Source organism: Fusarium flagelliforme, assembly GCF_020744385.1.
Source record: "Fusarium flagelliforme strain FIESC 12 MPI-CAGE-AA-0113 chromosome Unknown B0J16scaffold_1, whole genome shotgun sequence".
In the NCBI taxonomy this organism is placed as follows: domain Eukaryota; kingdom Fungi; phylum Ascomycota; class Sordariomycetes; order Hypocreales; family Nectriaceae; genus Fusarium; species Fusarium flagelliforme.
Window position 1 is genome coordinate 5512040 of NW_025763503.1, and position 19999 is coordinate 5532038.

A 19999-nucleotide genomic window follows, 5' to 3' on the forward strand; every position below is an offset into this window, starting at 1 on the left:
CGAGTAAGGACCACGAACAACGACACACCTCAGGGTCTGGGTGAACCCAGAATTACGTTGCCCCTATCTCGGTATACTTCAGCGCTTACACATGGAACGTCATGCTTCAGAGAGTAAGTCGTAATATCGTCTTTTGTGTCCAGCTCGACTCGTACAGGGTATCCCCAAGCCAGACCTTCTATATTGGGTAGACTACCAGGTATATGGTTAAGGTGCTTATTCTGCAGATATGTCTTGCTGGTCGTGCATCTACGTCAAGTATGAACTCAATATAGTTTCTGCTCCTCCTTGCGTTGTGGAATAGGGGCTTGCAGATAGGTATCCCCATCCACGATCATCACGGACCAGCATACCTCCTTAGCTTCAACCCAAGCTATTGACCTTCCTAGCCCGACACTCACATACACTATGTTGGCTCTGCACTAACGTATTTGCTAGGAGCCGTTTTACTCTTTGAAGTATTTGCTCCGCGCATATGCAGCATTAAAGTTCAGAGCCCCTGATGACCAACACAAAATCATGAAACTAGTTGTGTCCTTCAATGCTGCCCAAGAGAATATCCACGGTACCTCCCTACCTTAGTAACGGCATTATCGAAGACGGGTAGTAGCTGCAGTATGTCTATCAAGTTAAAGTAAGTACCAGAGCATGTTCACATGCACGTCGCAAACTCTTTCATGCCCGTGGTGAAGCGAGGTTAGCATCATATCATCGAGTCTGGCATGGAGAACAGGAGCTCGAGATATTGAGAGAGTGCAACGTTGCAGTTCGACTGCCAGACACCATGGGACGCGGATGAAGAATCCGCTGCACGGAACTCACAAGGGACCTGCATGATCATGACATCTCAACGGCCCATTTTTCGCGGTTCAAACACCCTGGCGTTTTGGTGGACAAGAACCCTCTATTCTCCGAGATGAACTGAACGGAGTCTTGAGGTGTTTTCACAGACCAGTCGCAATGGAGGAATAGATGCTATTGCTAATTGCCTTGCTCGGGATGTAACTCGGAAAGAAACCATGGGGCTGTCCGGCTGCTTTCCGGCGGGCACAGTCCTTGATCGCGGGGCCAATCTTGCATTCGTAAAAGAAACATTCTGAGGCATTGGTCGTATCGGCATGAGAGGTTGTGTTCCGGCTGCGCTGGGTTGTTCCTGGATGGCACGGTTATCAAATCGATATCCTATCCATCCGGAATTTCACTTCAGACTCCTCAAGCTAAACGTGCCGACTTGACGGAGTACTAAGCGACTGGATATTGGTGGCGGCAGCGGATCCGCGGGACGGGAAGGGCCGCAGCGCCACTGGTAAGTACGGTACAGAGAGAAAAAGGATCCAATCTTGAACGACCGGACATTTGCTTCATTCAGAGGTTCCGTATGTACTGTATCTCTGAGTTCGCATGATGTTGTTGGCTGCAGCAGGTCTTTTCTGTACAGTACAGTGCCTCTGCTGCTCGCCACAGAGACGCAGTTGAGATTTTCAAACGCCCACCCTTGCCACTTACTGTATGAACTGCCATTACAGTACCAGTACTGATGAACCCTGGTTCTTATGACGAAGCCCTCTGCAGTGCTGGCTCCGGGCTATTGGGTCATCAGGCCATGACCAAAAAAAGTCAAACTCGACTCGCGGATGTACAGTGTTGCAGCTTGCAGCTGCAGTAGAATGGACCCAGCGAGACGGCCTCTGAACCGACGCCCGCTGCGTTGCGTTGCGTTGCGTTGCGTTGTTGCGGATCATCGGCCATCTCGGCTACGTAAAAATGCAAACAGGTTGACCAGCGTGTTGCTGTACTGTAAATCGATCCCAGACATGTACCGAATCGTCCTGCCTTTCCCGGGACTGTCTCCGAGCAAAATCAGGTCTTCGAGGCTCTCTTGCAAGTGGTTTCAGGGCCTCGGAGCAGATGTGACTTTTGGTCAATACTGCCCCAGATATCCAAGGGTCTCTTTTAGACAACGGCACAGTATTTCCTTTCACAATCTGTCATTTCTGTTCATTCTTAAGCCATTCGCTTCAATCCCTGATGGTGGTATGCAAAACCATCATCCTCAATTCATCCATGTAAAGGCCGAAGTTAATTCCTTGAAAGGGTCTGTATAATAGGCCAGTTTATTAACCCTGTCAGCCTGTCCGAAAACATTTTAAGAGCCGAGCCAGGGTTCACGGCTGAGAAGGATATCGTTTTCCGGACTCCGCCCCAGTATCTCGATCCGTTTAGTTTTCCTTTCTTCTCTTTTTAGATTTTTTTTTTCTTCCACTGCTGGGTACCAGAACGGTTCAGAACGCGCCGTCGCCGCCAACAAATATCGGCAGGGGGAGACGTCCAGTGCTATTGCTGCACTGTGCTGTAGTTGTATGCGCCAAGTTTGAAGGGGCACGGGCTTACTCTCTTTCGTAAATGATGCAGACACAACCAATGCGAGGATTATTCTCGAATGTAAATGATGGAAAGGCGTTCGCTACAGGCGTCGGCAGACAAGCCAACCCCTCTCAGCCATGTCGCTCTTTACCAGATCCAGAGTATGTGCTTTTGAGACATGCAGATGCGCATGAAATGTATGTGAGACATGAAAGCGGTCAAGACTTCAAACTGCTCAACATACCACTGACGTTGACGTGGTCATATGGACCAAGCCGTCGGGAATGTCCAAAGGCTGACACCGATTTGTGTCTCAGGGACTGCAACCGGTCAGCTGGATATCATCGTTTATTGGGAATGACTCAAGCCTCGCAAATATCCAATGCAGATCAACGGCTGTCAGCTTGTCACTTGTCAGCGCACATCCCTCGACTGTCAATGTTTAATTAGTTTAGCCCTGTGTGCCAGGATCGAGTTGTATTGTAGGTGGCTCGGACCTCGTGTCGCTCACCAGACAGTTCCGAATCGACTCTTTCCAGATCAGATAAATTCCCGTCCGTCTACTGCATTATGACAGCCTGTTACCGTTCCTGCGGTACGCGGAAGGTCGCGAACATCTCCCTACAAGTTAGCTCGAACCATTCCGGAATTTTGTCAGATCCCCTCCACTTCTGCTGACACAAACAGGCAAAGTATCCAATGTGCTTCTTCAAACTGTCCTAGACTAGGGGTTTGAAAAAGAAAAAATGAACCAGACTAGCTCCCACTAAAATTTGCTGGATCTCAGGTTCAAATTTTGTTCGTCTTTGACCCAAAGACCTAGACTAAGATTCATTACCCCATCCAAGCTCCAATCAGCCAAGAAAACAGCGGCAAGCGGGACGATCCACCAGGTTGGCACAGGCACAGTCTCTGGCGGGAGACAGCGGGTATCTCTACCTGAAAGATGGATGTAGGAGCGTCAATATCAGCTCATGGCGCTCGCTGAATGCAGCTAAGTCATGCTGTGCAGCAGAATAGCTTTCTCGGAAAAGAATATTCGCGTCGTGGCTTATATACAGAGGCCAAAATTGTGTGTAACAAGAAGGCCTCGACAAAAAGGAGCCCTTGAAGAACGGTCAGGTCAATCCACTTTATTAGAGGACCTGACCATTAGTCGCTGCTAAGTTGTTAGTTCATGCTTATTTGTTTCAAACACGACATTTCCACGAAAATCGGTGGACCGCTGCAGTAGCTGGAATGTAGCATCGAGCCATGGTAGCTACGGTAGAGATGTTGTTCCTGTTTCTCGGAATCATGTTCCTATGAAAGTGGACTGTAGCCATGGAAGGATTGATATTTGGGACACTAGGTATCCGTAATCGTTATGAACACGCTGCTTGTCTTTGGCAACAAGTCAGCGCTGATACACAACAGATTGTTTGTCTCATCTACTTGGTCTCAAAGCAAGGAACCGAGGTATGGGTTAGCCACCTTAGCCATTGACTTGTCGTAGCATGTTGTGGGCGAAATACTGAAAGCTGGTGGTCTTTCTGTGGAGGCGTAAACAATGTCGTCAGTGATGATACTGTTGGCATCTCAACGAAGATTGCCGGTGGTTGGAAAAGGTCAAAGGTTAGAGCCCAACTGCCGTGTAGCCTTGTATTCGAGATGTTCATATGTAAGTCGATGCGGAGAGCGTTCGTGCCTAATAATCTGCGAATGAGATCGAGTAAAAAGAGAAGACGGTCAAGATATCCCGGTTACGTATTGCAGGACAGTGCAAACTCTCCAGCGAGAACCAGTACCCTGGAGCGGGTTTCGATAGCTCATGAATGAATTCCCCGGAATGATTAATTGGGTTTATCAGCCAAACCTTTCGGCCGGGATTGATGAAGACAGTCCTTTTTTGGTAAGTTTTAGGACCACTCGGAACACCGTTATGGCCTCCACGTATGATTGGGAGCTTAGGTTGTGCGAAGAGTGGAATGATGGACCGATGGAGTGAGGAAGAGTTGGTCCGTCCGTATCAACCCCAGTTTGGGTAGACCACGTCGAACATGGGTTTTGGGGGGAAAGGGAAAACGAGGCGGAGTCTGGACTTTGGGCTGGCGAGATAATGGAGTTTAAAGAATCGTGCTGTATGCTGTAGGTGAGGAATAGTCTAGGGTCTGGACTTGGATGATATCGAATTGGTACTGGTAAGATTCGGACGCCTATGCTGGAGCAATGAACACAGAGCTTAAGGTCTCGGAGATTGTTAATTGATTGTGAGCTGTCAGTGTCCTTGTAAGCGAGCCGAGGTCAAGTCCGTGGACGAACCAACCGTTGCAATGGAAAAGTGACACCTCACAATACGACATCAGGACATTGAGCAGGCTGGTGGTGATAAGCTTGAGAATTGTCCGTAAAAATGGCGAATTGGGGTTCCTGAGGATCCAAGCTAATGGGGGTTTTCTGCAGGGATGAAGGGATTCAGAAGCCAGGGCCTGAAAGCAGGAAGAACAAGAGCAAGAGCGGGGTGTCCTGAATGATCTGATTGAGATGTGCCTGCCTCCTGCCCTGCGTTTGCCCTGTCACGAATCGCGACTGAGGACTTCCCTGACTTCCCTGGCCCTGGAGCTGGAACTGGAGCTTCCCTTCCTTCCCTGGTGTTATGGGACCCAACTGTCCCACTTACCAAGTTCAAGGGACGGCAGAATGTCGGAGACGGTCCTTTTGGCAACTATGACCTGGGTTCCTGCTGTTCGGGACCACTCCGGACAGGGGTCAGTAGCCAATCCAAGAGCTCACTGACTCTTTAGTGGCTACTTAGTCTTGAGTTCATGAGTTGAGTAGGTTGTATTTTTGTTTCCAGGGCTCTCAAAGCTTTGCATCGTTGTACGTACGCGCAACAAAGAAAGCCCAGGTCTACTCCGAGATTGTCCACTTACACGAGCCAGTGCGAGACCTTTGTCTCTGAAATTGGTATCCAGCACTGTTCAATCCAGTAGTTACCAGGTTCTCGGGTGTCGCACTGTCGGTTGATAGGGAAAACGGTTTTTATGTGGCCTTCCTCAAGAATTGGAAGGAATGTTGTGACACACTCCATCAGCATGAGGCTTAAACTTAAGGCCCAGATCATGGTTTGCGTTTACGCAGCTGCAAGCACAGCATCCAGCCATAGACAAGTGCCGTTCAAAATAAACTCATGTCTGATCAAAGTAAATATCCAGCTAGGCGCCGTGACACTGCCGCCATAATCCCCTACAGTACACTTCCTGGACGGACGTAAAGCCAAACTTTACTATTAACAGCAACAGGCGCGTGGGAACAACGTGGATGAATCGAGCTAGTATCCCGATTCTACCACTGGCAGGGAATTTATGTTTTATAACTTGAAATGTTGCAGCAATTGCCTGATGATGATCCATACCATACCGACTTTGCCCATCAATGGAGCGGTATACCTACTTACTATGGTATCATCGCCATCATGTACCTGTGTGCCACGCAACGTCGCGCAACGCAACGCAACCAACGCAATGCAAGAAGCTACAACACCGTTTTACCGTACTCTTCTTCACTGGCAGATTGACCACCGGGCCAACAAGTCCAAGTTCTCAATGCGGCAGCTGGTGACCGCTAAATGCTACCGCAGCCACAGTGCCGCAGCATGGCAGTTTTGAGTCGTTCTCATTGCATCGCATTGTATTGCCACCAGTCAGTTGGTTGTTGATCTCCCTGGCCGCACTGGAACAGTGCATGCCTACCCAGCTACAGGGCAATCTATCACTGGTCAAAACATGGTACCGAGCAACTGGAATAGGGAAATACCACGGAGGTTGAACCCTCGTTTGGACCGACACTGTGCTTTGCTGCAATGTAGGCAGGGGTGTGATTCAGGTTAGGTCCCCTGTGAGCATAATGGCCGCACACCATCATACACCCCCAATACAGCTAGCCAGCCAGCCAGAAGCCAGTCCAAGACGCGGGATCATCTGCCTCTGATGGCAACAAGAGGAAAAGCAAAGGCAAAGCCAAAGGGCAAAGCCAAACGCAAAAGGACCTACATGACGCCTTTCCCTTCCCGTCCAGATGCGTGGCATAGCATGGCATGTCGTGTCTTGGACTGCCTCCTGAAGTGGTCAAGTCTGTAGTCCGTCCTTGAACTAAAACCTAGGGCTCCCGATGTCCAGCGGCCGACTTCTTCTGGTTATGCCATCTGCCCAATGAGTAGAGGCCAGAAGCCCCCTCCCTCCCGCAGTGTCGGGTCCCCTTTGAGTAGGTAGGTCTGAGATGTTCCATTCTGTTGACGAAGAGCGCGGGACGTACGAGGATGTACCTTGTGAGGTGCTGTAGGTGGAATATCCCGCGACTCACAAACTCTCACCCCTTCCCTGGTCCGGCTTGGGCTTGGAGCTGCTATCGTTTTCCGTTACCGCTGTCGCTGTCGGTCGTTCATCGTCGTCGGGTCGCTTGTCGCTTCGTACCTGAGCACCATATTAGGTGCTACCTGGTGGAGGTTCCCCTCCCCAGACACCTGTTTCCCGTACGGGGGTTCCATGCTATGTTCCATGTAACAAACTCGTACGGGTAATTGGGCGCTTTCGGGCCCTTGTTGTGCTGGATGCGCCTTCTATTCGCTGTCCATCTTTCTGCAGCATTGTAGCGCCGGGCCGCTAGGTTGGGTTGGCGGGGGTCCACTACTACCACCAGGCTGGCTCAATGTGCACTGTAGTGTACTGTAGCGCCATCCATCCCATCTGTCCCAGTTAACAATCGCCAGACTAAGTATAGTTCGCCCGCCCTCGCCCATCATCCATCCTTCGACCAACCTACTCTCTCTCCCTCTTCTTTCTTCCTACTACTACGCTCCCGTCCCGTCTCCTTTTAAATCAATTAAAACTTGATCCAACCATTCGTGTTTCTCGTCGCAGATCCACTGCGTCATGAGACCCCTATAAACTCTCGACTTGACTTTCGGCTCGATATATTTACCGACTATTTTTTGTGTGATACTTGGTTAGCTTGACGTGCCTTGGAAGAGACCGTCGCCATCTATCATCCGATACAGTACATCACTTGAGCGCCACTACTTTCGGTCCTGCCGACTGTATCAGAAACATTACCAACATTGACACACTGCAACCACAACAACCATTCATCTTTTTTGAATACTCGCCACTTGCTTAGGACAACAGGAGAACAAAACCTATCAATTGTCCATTTCAGCTCACTTATTCTATACCATCAACTATCATACAATTCGTTGACTCCACTTTACTCAATCAATCAACATGAGTTCTCCTGCACAGGCCGGGCCCTCTTCGCCCAGAGAAGAGAAGAAAGAGAAGGGTTTCAGCAAGCTTCTTACTCGTACCAAGACCTTCCTCAAGAGGGAGGGCTCTTCGACCGCATCTAAACGCCAGTCGACTGTCGGTACCTCCCAGCCAGCTGCTCCAGCCAAGGCGGAAGAGACTCCCAAGACCAGGTACGATTCATTCATGAGAAGTGTTGTTTACAGATTGTCAAGTGAAATTCCTACTTCCTGGACTTGAACAACACGTATTTTATGCTATATGTACCAAGTTGCTAACAAACTTGCAGCCAAACTCCTGTTACTGAGGGCAAGAAGTCTGATGCCAAGGCTAAATATGAAGGCCTGGAGGGTGTTTCCAAGATGACGAGGAGCCAACTGATTGAGGAGCGTGCTAAAAAGCTTGGTGAGCGTTACGGACTTGATATCAATGTTTCTGAACTTCAGACTGGATCTCCCGACGACACTGTTCTCCGCATCGACAAGCCGATCCGTATGCGCGTTCGACGAACCTGTCACAAGTGCAACGCCACGTTCTCTTCCGCCAAAGAGTGCCCCAACTGCCAGCATGCCCGTTGCACCAAGTGTACCCGTTATCCTCCTAAGCGAAGCGAGGCCGAGATCATTGCCAGCCGTGAGCGACGTGCCGCCATCATCAAGGCCAACAAGGAGAACGCTCCTATCATCCCTGACTACTCTTATGCCTTTGATGAGAAGAAGATTGTCCTCACCCGACCTAGCAAGACCGGCGGACAGGACCTGGTCCACAAGAAGCCTCGTCAGCGTGTGCGAAGAACCTGCCATGAATGCTCGACCCTCTTTATTTCTGGTAACAAGACGTGTGCTAAGTGTGGACACGTCCGCTGCACCGACTGCCCTCGCGACCCGTAAGTGTACTCACAGATAGACATATCAGCTTCCCGGCTAACCATTCATTAGGCCCAAAAAGGAGAAATACCCATACGGTTATCCTGGAGATGAGTTCGGTCCCAATAGTGTGCCACACTATGAGTGCAAGGAATGTAAGACGATATTCCCAACCGGCGCCGAAAATGGAACGCAGTGCACCAAGTGCGGTTCGGAGAAAACAGACGAATCGCCTCGTGTTAAACCTCGCAAAGTCGAACCTGAACCGGACCCAGAGGTATTGAAGAAGTTACAGGCACGACTTGAGAATTTAAAAGTAGCATAATCAGCACTAGCGATCAGGCGCCCATGGCCTTGCTTGGGTGCTAGGGGGTGAAAGAGCGGGTGATTTTCCTATCATTTTATACACACATTTGCACATACGACGACATACCGAACAGCGAGCGAGGAACGACTACAGGAAGATTTGTCGCCCATTTCATAAACACCAAAATATTGCCCACCATTGTTTCTCGTCAGCTATTTATTTACTTCTACTTCGGCCACACGTTGCACAGTCCATCACTTCCTGGCCACGGGACAACAATACCCGACACGAGCCCTCTTGGTTTTTCACAAGATAGAGGTGGCATTCATATCAGCCGACGCATACGACATCACGATCTGAATCTTTCAAGCGTACTCCATGATTTTGCATTCTCAACCATCAGTCATTTACACGCATTTACGAACAGGGGGTGATGCACAGGATCAGGGGAGATGCAGGTTGACATATAAAGGTGTTGAGGGGATTATTGTATCTTGTTGAAAACATGCGCATTCCCTCTGCGGACCGTGGCTTTGGGAGGATGGTTACCACAACGGATAGGTCATATGGCCAATGTATTTTGGCGACAGCGAAGAAGCGTTGTTCTTTCTAGTCTCTCTTGGTAGACTCAAGTCTTGTTTACGAGTGGCTCACTCGCCTTATATCAATGAGAAAGACGTCAATCCTTCTTGTACAACATGCACGACGTGAATGATTTTAGATTTCCATGCTCTTCATTGTATGCGATAAAGTTGACAGTGTGCTACGGTTCTCAAACTCCATTTAAACCCAAGCCTCTCGCTCTTTCCCCCCACGCCACACATGTCACCGTTTCTTCTTTATTCCATTTTGGGGGTTGCAACTAGCGATTCTCTCATCAGCACGCCAATTGCATATGACAGAGACGGAATTGCTTGGGTCGCTTCAATAAGAGTGGTCTGGATCTTTCCAGATACCTTTCTATCTTCGTGCACTGAACTAGGTAGGTAGGTAGCAGTCAAGCTTTCTACTTCCAGGCCCATCCATGTATACAGCAAACACGCTAGGCATGCTTAGTAACAAAACCATAACTATCTGTCTCCTCGATGATATTATTGATGATATTATTAGGTCGTATTACCACAGATACAATTAAGAGGTTACGTAATCTTATTTAATTAATACACCAGCTAAAGTTAGCCTTTAACTTTAGCTTACCTTAACTTTAACTTTTAATATATAGAATATATATTTCTTCTATAAATATTAACTTTCTAAATTTTCTTAACTCTCTACTTAAATACTATATGCAAAGGTTATAACTATTCTATAGTTAATCTAGTAATAATATTACTATTAAAGACCTTAATTACATTAGTAATTTAATCCTCTAGGTAGTTAAGCTAGTACTTATAGTAATATTTTATTTAAATATCCTTAAGGAAAGAAATTTCCTTTAAAGTAATTAGTCCTATATATATTAGCCTCTTTTTAAGGCTTCTTAGTACCTTTAGCTCTTACTTAATATTATTCCCTTTTTACTATATATAATTATTTTAAAACTATCTCTTACTAAAGAGTAAGAAAAGCTTACAGTTAAAGGCTACTAGCCTAGCTAGGCTTTAATTATCCTATATAATATAGGGCTACTAAAGTATAAGCTTAAAATCCTAGCTTAAAAGGGTTTTCTTAAGGTCTTTTACTTTAGCCTATAGTTACTTAAGCTTATTAATATTATTATAATTTTAAAGAGTATTCTTAATCTTCTTATATAATAAAGTAATCTTTACTTTAGAAGAAAAGCTATTAATTAAGGTTCTTCTTTCTATAGTAAGTAATATTATAGTTAAAAGGTAAGCTATAATAGTTAGTAATATATAGTAAAAGAAACTAAGGTTAATTAATTAACTTTTACTATATTAGGTTAATTAAAGGTAAAAGAAGAAAGAAGTTACCTTATATATAGCTTAGTAGCTATTGTAAAATATATATTTACTGTTATTAGAGTTTAGTAGCTAATATAATATATATACCTAACTTATTAAGATTTGACTTTACTAGAAGAGGTTGCTATTAATTATAATATTGAAGATGGATTTAACCTAGGACTTATAGTTTAAAGAGGATAATAAATAACTATCTGTCTACATGCGATTACCCGTCTGCAAAGCCACTCGAAATGTTTTCTAAATCCCCATCTTGTTTTATGCGGCTATCGTGCTACTGCAGCATACGTAAGTGGGAGAATGTTGTACTTGTGTTGGGGGTAGAGACGGGGATTGTGTTATGGTCTGATGCTTTCTGTGTAGCGGTGTGTGTTGTACAGGCACAGCAAACGAACAGCGGTGGTAACATCGTGAGGAGAAGTTGATAGTGTCGGGATGCCGGGAGGATAAGAGAGGGGATGCGGCGTATGCAGTCTTGAAGTGCCACGGACAGGGGTAGTAGGAAGTGCCTCAGTCTTTGTCTTGATAGTGGTGATAGTCCCACAAGTCAAGCATGATCATCGGCGGTACAGTACCATTACAATGCTCCTCATTATTGATAGCTATATTGTATGTTTTTCTATATACTGAATTGCCAATTACCCTTCATGATCTACTTCCTCGGCACATGTGATTTTGATACGAGGATGGATGGATGGTATGTGCACAGCACTATTCAACCGGCTGATCCCCTTCCTTGATGAATGACTCCAAACTGATCCTGGCTGTATGGGCCACCGAAGCCCCAAGGGTATCGAGTCGATTGATCTTGCGGCCAAGATATCTCCCCGCCCCGTCCATGCGATTGTTGAGATGGGCGTATTGTTCGTCAACTCGGCGCTGCTCAATCGAGCTCTGGAATTCAGCCGGGTTGAGGATTGGCATGAGACGATGAGTTGGGTAGAATCGACCTCTAATCGACTGCTCCTTGAACACAATGTTCTCCTTGACCAGTGCATAGCACCAGCGCTGTGCCCCTACCGAACGGCGCCATTGGCTCTCGCTCCGCAACGCAACGGGAAGGTGTTCGTCCCGAACTATGTTTGGGTGGTTTTCAGGTACAAGCTGGTAAATATGACCACGGAAGAAGACAGCGCCGGGGGAGTCTTTCCTAGTGTAGATAAAAAGCAGACCTAGAACGCATGCCTCGGCCGGAATGTTGAGCTCGGCCGGCAGCGTTTTAAGCCGCATGGCGTCTCCAAGCTCGACCCGCTCAGCTCCAAAGAAACAACCGTAGTAAGTAACAGTCTTGCTGTTTGGGTCTTCTATGTGTTTGGACCATAGCGAGTACGAATAATCGATCTTAACAGCTGCCATTTTGGAAGCATCAAGTGCAATCAGCTCACGCCCATTCCCGTCTACTGTACTCTGGATCAGAGACTCCCATGAAACGCCATCAAACGTCTTTTCCTTCAATTCGGGCAAGGCAACGGGTGGGACGGTGAAGGCATAAAAAGGCCGCATGTCTCCATCCGTCTTTGTCACGTTATTTTGTTGGATGGCACCATGGCCAATGGGCATAACCTCATGCTGGCCATTAGAAGAAGAAGCAATAACTCCAAGACGCCAGGTGCTGCCATTCTGGTACCATACAAGCTCGCCAGATCGAAACAATACCGATGATCTCAATGACCATTGAATAGGCTGCTGTTGTGCTTGAGCAAGATGGGGGGGCTGTTGTTGAATCTGCTGCTGTACTTGTGCTTGAGTTTGTGCTTGTTGTATTTGTGGTGGGGGTGGTTGCTGATGATGCGGGTGAGGCTGGGTTTGAGGTTGAGGTTGAGATGGAGGTTGCGGTTGGATGACATGTTCTTGAGGCCGAGCCAGGGGTTGTTGCTGGAATTGCTGTACCGTAGTTGCGGCGGTAGAGATTGGCGTGGGAGCTGGAGAATTCTGCGCCGTAGCAGCCGGCGTAGATTGTGCGGATACAGAACGAGGTACAGCGTTGCCAGACTTCTGAGGTACCTGTCCAGGCATCGGAGGTAGGGGCACGGGTGTTACTCTAGGTGGCATCTTGTCAACCTTGGGAGGTTCATGTGTGATGATCAACCCGTCATCAGCAGAGACGCCTGCCTTGAGTATGTTTGCAGCGTTACAGTGCGCACAGCAACAGTCTCGGTAGTCCATCGACGTCGAAAGTAGCCAAATCAGATGGACAGCAAATTCCTGCGGGCTCTTGAAAAGCTTCACCTTGATCGGGTACCCAGAGACCCAAAGGTGCTTGGATTTCTCATAAAGCCAGTACCCCCGTGGGAAATTCACGAGCCATGGATTTCCTTCTGTATTGCAGTTAGAGAAAAAAGTACTCGAGTATGGTTGCATGAGAGTTCACTTTACTTACCATCGGGGTTTGGACATAGCTCCTGCTTGAGAAGAATACCGAGTTTGACTTTCCACTCGGTGAATCTCGGGTCGTCTTCCGCTAGTCGAACCATCTGAGGTTTGGTCCTCGGTGTTTTCTCAGCAGCAGCCATGTCTTTTGTCTTTTTGGTCGCAGTCGTTGCGGTCGTGGTCGTGACCGGCCAGTAACCTGGTCCAGTGTCTGACCCATCGCTTCTGGCTACACGAATGACATCAAATTCTTTCAATTCCGCAATGTTCATCGCCATCTTTCGACCAAGTGATGGGAACTACCCAAAAAGGATGATATTGTTCAATATCTGACAAACGTACGTTTCCTCACGGACTTTTGCGAGGCCGGTAGCCACTGGTGTTTGTCTTATTCGCACTCTGGCATAAAGTAACTCAGTTCAGTTTACCAGTCTCCGGTCCGCGACAGGTAGTCGTCTAATGTTGATGCTGTTGTAGAAGAAAAAAAAGGGACTCGCGATGGTGGTCTTTGATGAAAAGCTCATACATTCAGGGCGTTTGTTGAACTAGTGGCTTTGACCCGTGGCCCCTGTTTCCTTTGTATGGCGTAGAGCTTACGGCGAAATCCTAGCGCAAGTAACTTTATTGTTCTGGACAAACGTGGTCCAGGCTACGCGTTATGTGTTTTGAGCGATGAAGGGGTGTTGTAGCTTTGTTGAATCTCAAGGTGCTCAGGAGTGCGATTCATTGGCAGATGAGCTGAGTCAGCAGCATTGATAGGCTACCCTGTAGTGTACGGGATAGATTAGATGATCGAAGAAGTGAGTCACCCTGGCATTATGAGCTGGTAAATCAGTGTCCTTGTCAATTCTGTCCGTCTTGTAGCTGTACACTATAAGCAAGTGCTTAATTTCTCTATCCATTATGCCCGGGTCTGATGTTTGAGAACGTAGAGTTGTGGATATGAGTTTGGGGTGGATCCAAGTAGCATCGAGTACAAACGTTAGAGTAAAAGGCTTCATCAATTGCACAAAGAGAGAGAAACCGAGGAGACATGGAACAAACCCGAGGGAGCTACTAGCTTAGTACCTAGGTATACGGAACATACATAATAGAACAAGAATGATTTGAGAAACCAGGGCCTCTAAGCAAGATAAAGAATTAACGGAGCTGGACTTAGAATATCGAGGCACAGGAAAGCGCCACCACAACCGCACCCCTGTAATCAATTAACACTCAGGTGGACACAGAACGCGCTCAACGCGTCTCTTAGCCCGCTCTCCCACCTTCTTCTCTACCTCCATCCATGCCAATATATAACCACGACTGTATTTATTTCTTGGACCAACCCGACTCTAAGGTGCTCTCGGGCTCAATTAGGATCAGTCTACATTCATAATGAGCAATTCGCATGTCACCCATGGCGATAGGGCCTTCCTTCAAGCCATTATGGCTCGAGGATCAATTACTTTCGAAGAAGCTCGACCTATCCTTGCCGCAATTTTCAACGCTGGTCGCAATCAAGCCGAGGATGACGACGAAATACGGAGGGACCAAATCACCGAGGAACATTTCCATGAGGCTATAGACAAAGCTTCCGAAGCAGCGTCGCTGTTCGACTACGAAATCCGCACCACTTCTCATCAAGTAACAAAGAGACGAACATGGGCTCTGGTCAACACCACTTCTGATCCGCAAACACAGCTTGCCACTTCGTACAACCCCGAAGAGCTTGCATTCATCAAGAGAGTACTAGATGCCATGTTCGAAAAGTTCAACACGCCGCGCATGGAAGTCATGGCTATTACGGAGATGCAGGCTATCAAACTGGCCCGACCGAACCGACGGGAAAGTCAGATTGATATGGATACAGAGACACAGACAGCTGCAGACAAAGGTCTAAAGCATAGTGAAGTTGAAACTGTGCTCGCGAGCCTGGTCGAGGGAGGTTGGTTTGAGAAAAGTCAAGAAGGGTTTTATACACTGTCACCAAGAGCACTGCTCGAATTACGACCCTGGCTGGTGGAAACGTACAACGACCCCGACCTTGGCCCACGGGACTGGCAGCGCATCAGATTTTGCGAAGCGTGTAAGGATACAGTCACGATGGGCTTGAGATGCTCCGAGATAGACTGCAACTTTCGACTGCACGAGATCTGCGAAGAGGCTTTCTGGCGAACTAGAAGAGACAAGAAATGCCCGCGATGCGCTACCGAGTGGACAGGCAACAAGTACACAGGTGAAAGGGCGGTAACATCGACCGACGCCTTCCAACGGGGACGACGCAAGAATGGCGGAGGTTGGCGACGAAGCACACTTGCTGACGAGGTTATTCGAGACGAAGGAGGTGCAGACGAGGCAGAAGATGAGGAAGAGAATCTTTACGATGCCGATTGAGACAGACATCCTGTGTATTTTCTAGAAGCCCATTACGGCCAATTATTATGATACCCCCCCTACCCTTTGAGATCAATACGCGCAGTAAAATCCAAGTGAAGTTTGAATTACAATAAGTCTTGACTTACTCACATTGTTTCCAAAAACACCTTGTCCAATAATTTTCGGATTCGTATCTCCGACGGCAGTTGAGTGTCGATCATTGACTAGGTAGCAATGCAATTTGAGCGTGGGGTGAACCACTGGGCCAGGTCTACTAGGCCAAAGAGGAAAGGAGAATGATTCAATCATACGTACATTTAGTAGGTAGCTAGGTTAGTAGGAAAAGAGAGAATCAAGAAACTAACTAGAACAATGTCTTGTCAACTAATCAGTATTTATTTCCTACCTACTATGCTGTGGCTCTAAGCTTTTTACTTTGTTAGTAGCCAGCCTTGAATCTAGGCTCGGCAGCTGGGATGACATCACATGTGATGTGGCTGTGCATATCGTTCGTCACCCAAGACAAGACAACCCAGACAAAGGCGAATTACAGACGCGCGCCAACACAATCCGCCATCGCCTCTCTTTCAAAAACTGGGCGGCCTCTTATTCCAGCCTGTAGCGCCATACCCAGTTAAATAGCTTTATCCCTAACTCTCAGATCTGCGCCTAGCTTCTCAACCTAACAACAATCATCAATATGCTGGAATACCTGACATACAAAAAGATTAAGAAGAACAGGGCCGAGAAAGCTGCGGCTGCCGAGGAGGCTGCGAAAAAGACTGAAGCTGGATCTTCTGTCGATCCAAGCCATGGACGGGTACCTGACTTTGACAAGAGCGCAAGCCGCCAACAGCCTACAAGACGAAGCACTCACCGCAGCCAGAGCTCTATCACTCCTCCCTTGAGCCCGGTTCTTGACCGTGATGACGAAGCTTGGCTTCGAAGCATCCTAGAGGATGATAGTCCGGCTCCGCCACTGCCTCCGCGAGTCAACACTCCCCAGATTGACCTATCTTCTGCGTCAGATAATGAGATAGAGGCCATTAGACCTCTTGAAAAGACACACGACAAAAAGGACAAGAAGAAAGAAAAGAAGACGAAAGAGAAGGGCGAGAAGCAGCCAAACCGTCTTACTGCTTTGTTCGCGAGACAAAAGAAGGCGCAGGATGGCCTCAAGCCAGTAGACAATGTCGCCAAACAAGAAGCTGAGCGCGAGGAGGAAGATCTCGGCAACGTTCTTGATCGCTTGAACCTTCAAGCCAAGAACAACAAAATTGTCTCCCTCTCCAACGAGTCCTCCGAGCTGCTGTCTCGCTTTACGCAGGTCTTCAAGGACCTTGCCAATGGTGTGCCGACAGCTTATGGAGACCTTGCGAGCCTTGTGGAGGATCGGGACGGTGCCATTAACCGTGGCTTCGAAAAACTGCCTGCGTCCTTGAAGAAGCTCGTCACGCAGCTTCCCGATAAGCTTACTTCGTCCCTGGCACCCGAATTACTGGCAGCCGCGGCGAAAAGTCAAGGTCTTGAGGCTAATACGGACAAGGGCCTTAAGGACGCCGCTATCGATCTCCTCAAGCCATCGAATCTGACGGATCTGGTGACGAAGCCTGGAGCTGTCGTCGGTATGCTCAAGGCGATTGTAAACGCCCTGAAGGTGCGATGGCCTGCCTTTATCGGTACTAACGTTATCTGGAGTGTCGCTTTGTTCTGTAAGTCCTGCGTTCCATCCAATTCATTCATCGGCTGATGCTAACCCCACGCAGTGCTGATGTTTGTGCTGTGGTACTGTCATAAGAGAGGACGCGAAGTGCGACTTGAACGTGAGAAGTCTGCTGCCGAGACTCCTCTAGACGGCAGTAGTCGTATCGAGGAACTCCCAGACGACCCTCTTCTTCCGGGACCAGAGGAAGCGACGGCAAGACGTAACGCTGACAGGGCGGCACTTGGACTTGGTGACCCTGTGTCTCCTATGTCTGAAAGATCACCCCATCCGTATATTTCCGAACCAGTCTCGCCCCTAGAGCCGGTTCGTCGTTGAGAAATGATTTATGACATCTGGCAGCTGGCATGTTTAGATATGGTAATGCGATGGTTACGATATGGGTTATGACAACTGATGAAAGAAGATGGGGCCTCGGGGCATTATGGATACCTGGTTTTCACACTATTGATGGACAAGCTGGAATTGGATAATGGAAATTAGGAATAAAAAATTGATTTCTGCATTTTCACAGTTGGTGGGTATCATGTTATAAAATATTTCCGTCTTCAAAGCTCTCCATCTTACCTCGGTCTATCTGGGTACGATGACGCTATCCCGACCTTTCAAGACTATCAATCGTCTTGTACAACCTCTTTAATCTCCTCTCGTCCTGGAGCCATGGCCACGGCCTCACTCTTGTCGCTTACACCTTGACGATCCGTCGCACCACCGCCGTCTTGGGACCAAAAGTCGACTTCGTCAATAATGTCGTACACAATATCCTCTGCAATCTGATCGCGGTACCGCTCGCTTACAGCATGCATCTCGTTCAAGCGAGGGTTACCAGAGCGGACTGCATCGGGGGCACTATCCGCAGAAGGCTCGGCTGGAGGAGGGTACCAGAAGTCGGGACCGAAATTGACCTCCACAGCGCCTCCACGGAAGACACTTACCGCGGGGTAATATCCGAGCATACCGTCGTCGAGACCTTCACGAGCGCCAACCTGTGTTTGGGGACGAGAAGCTGGTGGAAGAAAACCCAATAGGTTCTCAAAAGGAGTCCCCATGAGAACACCGTTCTTGTATACACGAATGCAAGAGTTAGGAAGGGTGCGAAGACTGGGAGACGGATGGTTTGGACCAGGATCTTCTGAGACACCACTGCCTAATCCTGTTGGGTTCATCAGGTCCTCTAATTCCTTGACAGGGTGGTATTCGATTCTTTCGAAATACGTGTGGGCCTTGAATCGGATGGGAAGGCGATCGCGGACGATGTTGTGGCCTTGAGCCGTAGGTGAAGGCTCCTCGTCTGTTTGGTCAACCACTGGATTATAGTGTCCAGACATGATCTTGCGGTGCAAGTTCTCCGAAGGTAGTTGGATCTCGAGACCGATCACGTCACCCTCGCGAATACCTTCCCCAGTAGGAAAGAATTCTTTAGGCCGCGACATGTGCACTTTTTCGCCTGCAACATCGCGGAGGCCATAACTATAGGCATCAAAGCCAACTGGCGCATCAAGAGACGCCTCTCGTCTCGCCCAGCCCATGCGTACGTGTTGTCCGCCTTCTGGCTTGGATTCACCATCCTTGGGTGGTCGGACTCCTTGTGTGATTTTGCATTCCCAATACCATCTACCTTCCCGAACGGCAACGTTCGCTCGCGCCATGCGAAATCCTTTATCGGTTGTGACTTGCCGGGCTGTCTTATCAAAGTAGACATGTCCTGCCGAGTCCTCAAAGCTCATGTGAGGACCATATGGCTCTGGCTCGGTGCCTCGATAGTAGATCATGGAGGGAAAGAGGGGGTCCGCGATGCAGTGCGTATATCGAAAGCTTTTTTTGTTGGAGACGCTTACTGTGTTAGCCAAGAATGAACTCTGTTATTGCTGAGCCCAACTTACTGATCCGACGTCTCAAAGAATTCTACGGTCTGACCATTAGGTGCTGTAATCTCATGATGTGTGGTCATGACAGGGCCGCGAGGAGGGTCAAAGTCGGACAATTTAGGAGGCGCAAGCTTATAGCGGAACGGACTGGAATCGTTCTGTTTCTTCTGCTGTTTCGTCGGTTTTACTTTTGGGTCTGGAGTTGCACGAGCGCTCTCGACGGCTTTGGATTCGCGTTTCTTCAATGTATCCTTCTTCGTACGCGCCGACTTGGATCGCGCCGCTTGAGATGCATCTTCGGGGGCCAGTGAGTCGGCAGGCTTGACCTCGGGGTTCAATGGCGAGGGAACCACAGGACTATGACGACCCTCTTCGAGAGCGCGCTTTTGAGGGATGGAGGATAATGGGAGAGTTGGCGTGGGCTCTCGCTTAGGGGAGCTTCCATATTCTGATGCCATGATGAGGCGCAGCGATTGGGACAGTTAGAAACGTCTGCTGAGGTTGGAAACACTATTGTGGTTGTGATATCGGACGGTATGACGTTAGGTGAAGCATGAATTGACCTCCAAACGGCGTCAAGTCAATTGCGCCCACTTTAGCTTGGAGGAGAGCTAGGTTCTTGATGGATGATCTCGACTAGCTTCGCGGTTGAATCGCGTGAAAGATAAGATAAGATAAGATGATAGCCTCGGCTGATAAGATGAGAAGAAAAGATGGAAGAAAAGAAGAGGGTCCGATCTCAGGCTAGTGTCAACATGATCGTAGTCGGTCTAGGCGACCCCCTGCGCAATAAGCCGAGTGGCGCCAAGCGAGTCAATGGAATTTCTCCGTATTAGTTAACCAATGAGAGAAGAGTTAATGTAATCCGAGGCATCTCAGGGGCGACCGAGCAGAATTGACAGAGCCGCGGTGAGAAAATTGGGGGGTGCTAGAGCGTCT

General features: G+C 48.3%; 5 protein-coding genes across 5 annotated transcripts; 3 read left to right on the plus strand and 2 right to left on the minus strand.

Moving 5' to 3' along the window:
• The first annotated feature begins 7383 nt into the window (after positions 1 to 7383).
• Positions 7384 to 9174, plus strand: B0J16DRAFT_33798 (uncharacterized protein). The gene is made up of 3 exons (XM_046127409.1): positions 7384 to 7816; positions 7933 to 8529; positions 8582 to 9174. Exons 1-3 carry the CDS (start codon positions 7623 to 7625, stop codon positions 8832 to 8834), a joined length of 1044 nt encoding a protein of 347 aa, XP_045989715.1. The 5' UTR covers positions 7384 to 7622; the 3' UTR covers positions 8835 to 9174.
• A 2134-nt stretch (positions 9175 to 11308) lies between these two features.
• On the minus strand, positions 11309 to 13794 carry B0J16DRAFT_279735 (uncharacterized protein). Its single transcript, XM_046123873.1, has 2 exons — positions 13122 to 13794; positions 11309 to 13059 (listed from the first exon to the last, which is right to left on the minus strand). Exons 1-2 carry the CDS (start codon positions 13387 to 13389, stop codon positions 11453 to 11455), a joined length of 1875 nt encoding a protein of 624 aa, XP_045989716.1. The 5' UTR covers positions 13390 to 13794; the 3' UTR covers positions 11309 to 11452.
• A 546-nt stretch (positions 13795 to 14340) lies between these two features.
• On the plus strand, positions 14341 to 15487 carry B0J16DRAFT_409637 (Nse1 non-SMC component of SMC5-6 complex-domain-containing protein; the record flags this gene model as incomplete). Its single annotated transcript, XM_046133089.1, has 1 exon — positions 14341 to 15487. The coding sequence occupies exon 1, from the start codon at positions 14489 to 14491 to the stop codon at positions 15485 to 15487; it is 999 nt and encodes a 332-aa protein (XP_045989717.1). The 5' UTR covers positions 14341 to 14488.
• A 682-nt stretch (positions 15488 to 16169) lies between these two features.
• On the plus strand, positions 16170 to 17510 carry B0J16DRAFT_314395 (uncharacterized protein; the record flags this gene model as incomplete). Its single annotated transcript, XM_046125183.1, has 2 exons — positions 16170 to 17181; positions 17236 to 17510. 2 exons carry the CDS (start codon positions 16170 to 16172, stop codon positions 17508 to 17510), a joined length of 1287 nt encoding a protein of 428 aa, XP_045989718.1.
• A 2-nt stretch (positions 17511 to 17512) lies between these two features.
• On the minus strand, positions 17513 to 19784 carry B0J16DRAFT_33878 (uncharacterized protein). The gene is made up of 2 exons (XM_046127476.1): positions 19076 to 19784; positions 17513 to 19025 (listed from the first exon to the last, which is right to left on the minus strand). The coding sequence occupies exons 1-2, from the start codon at positions 19516 to 19518 to the stop codon at positions 17807 to 17809; spliced, it is 1662 nt and encodes a 553-aa protein (XP_045989719.1). The 5' UTR covers positions 19519 to 19784; the 3' UTR covers positions 17513 to 17806.
• Between the last annotated feature and the right edge of the window lie 215 nt (positions 19785 to 19999).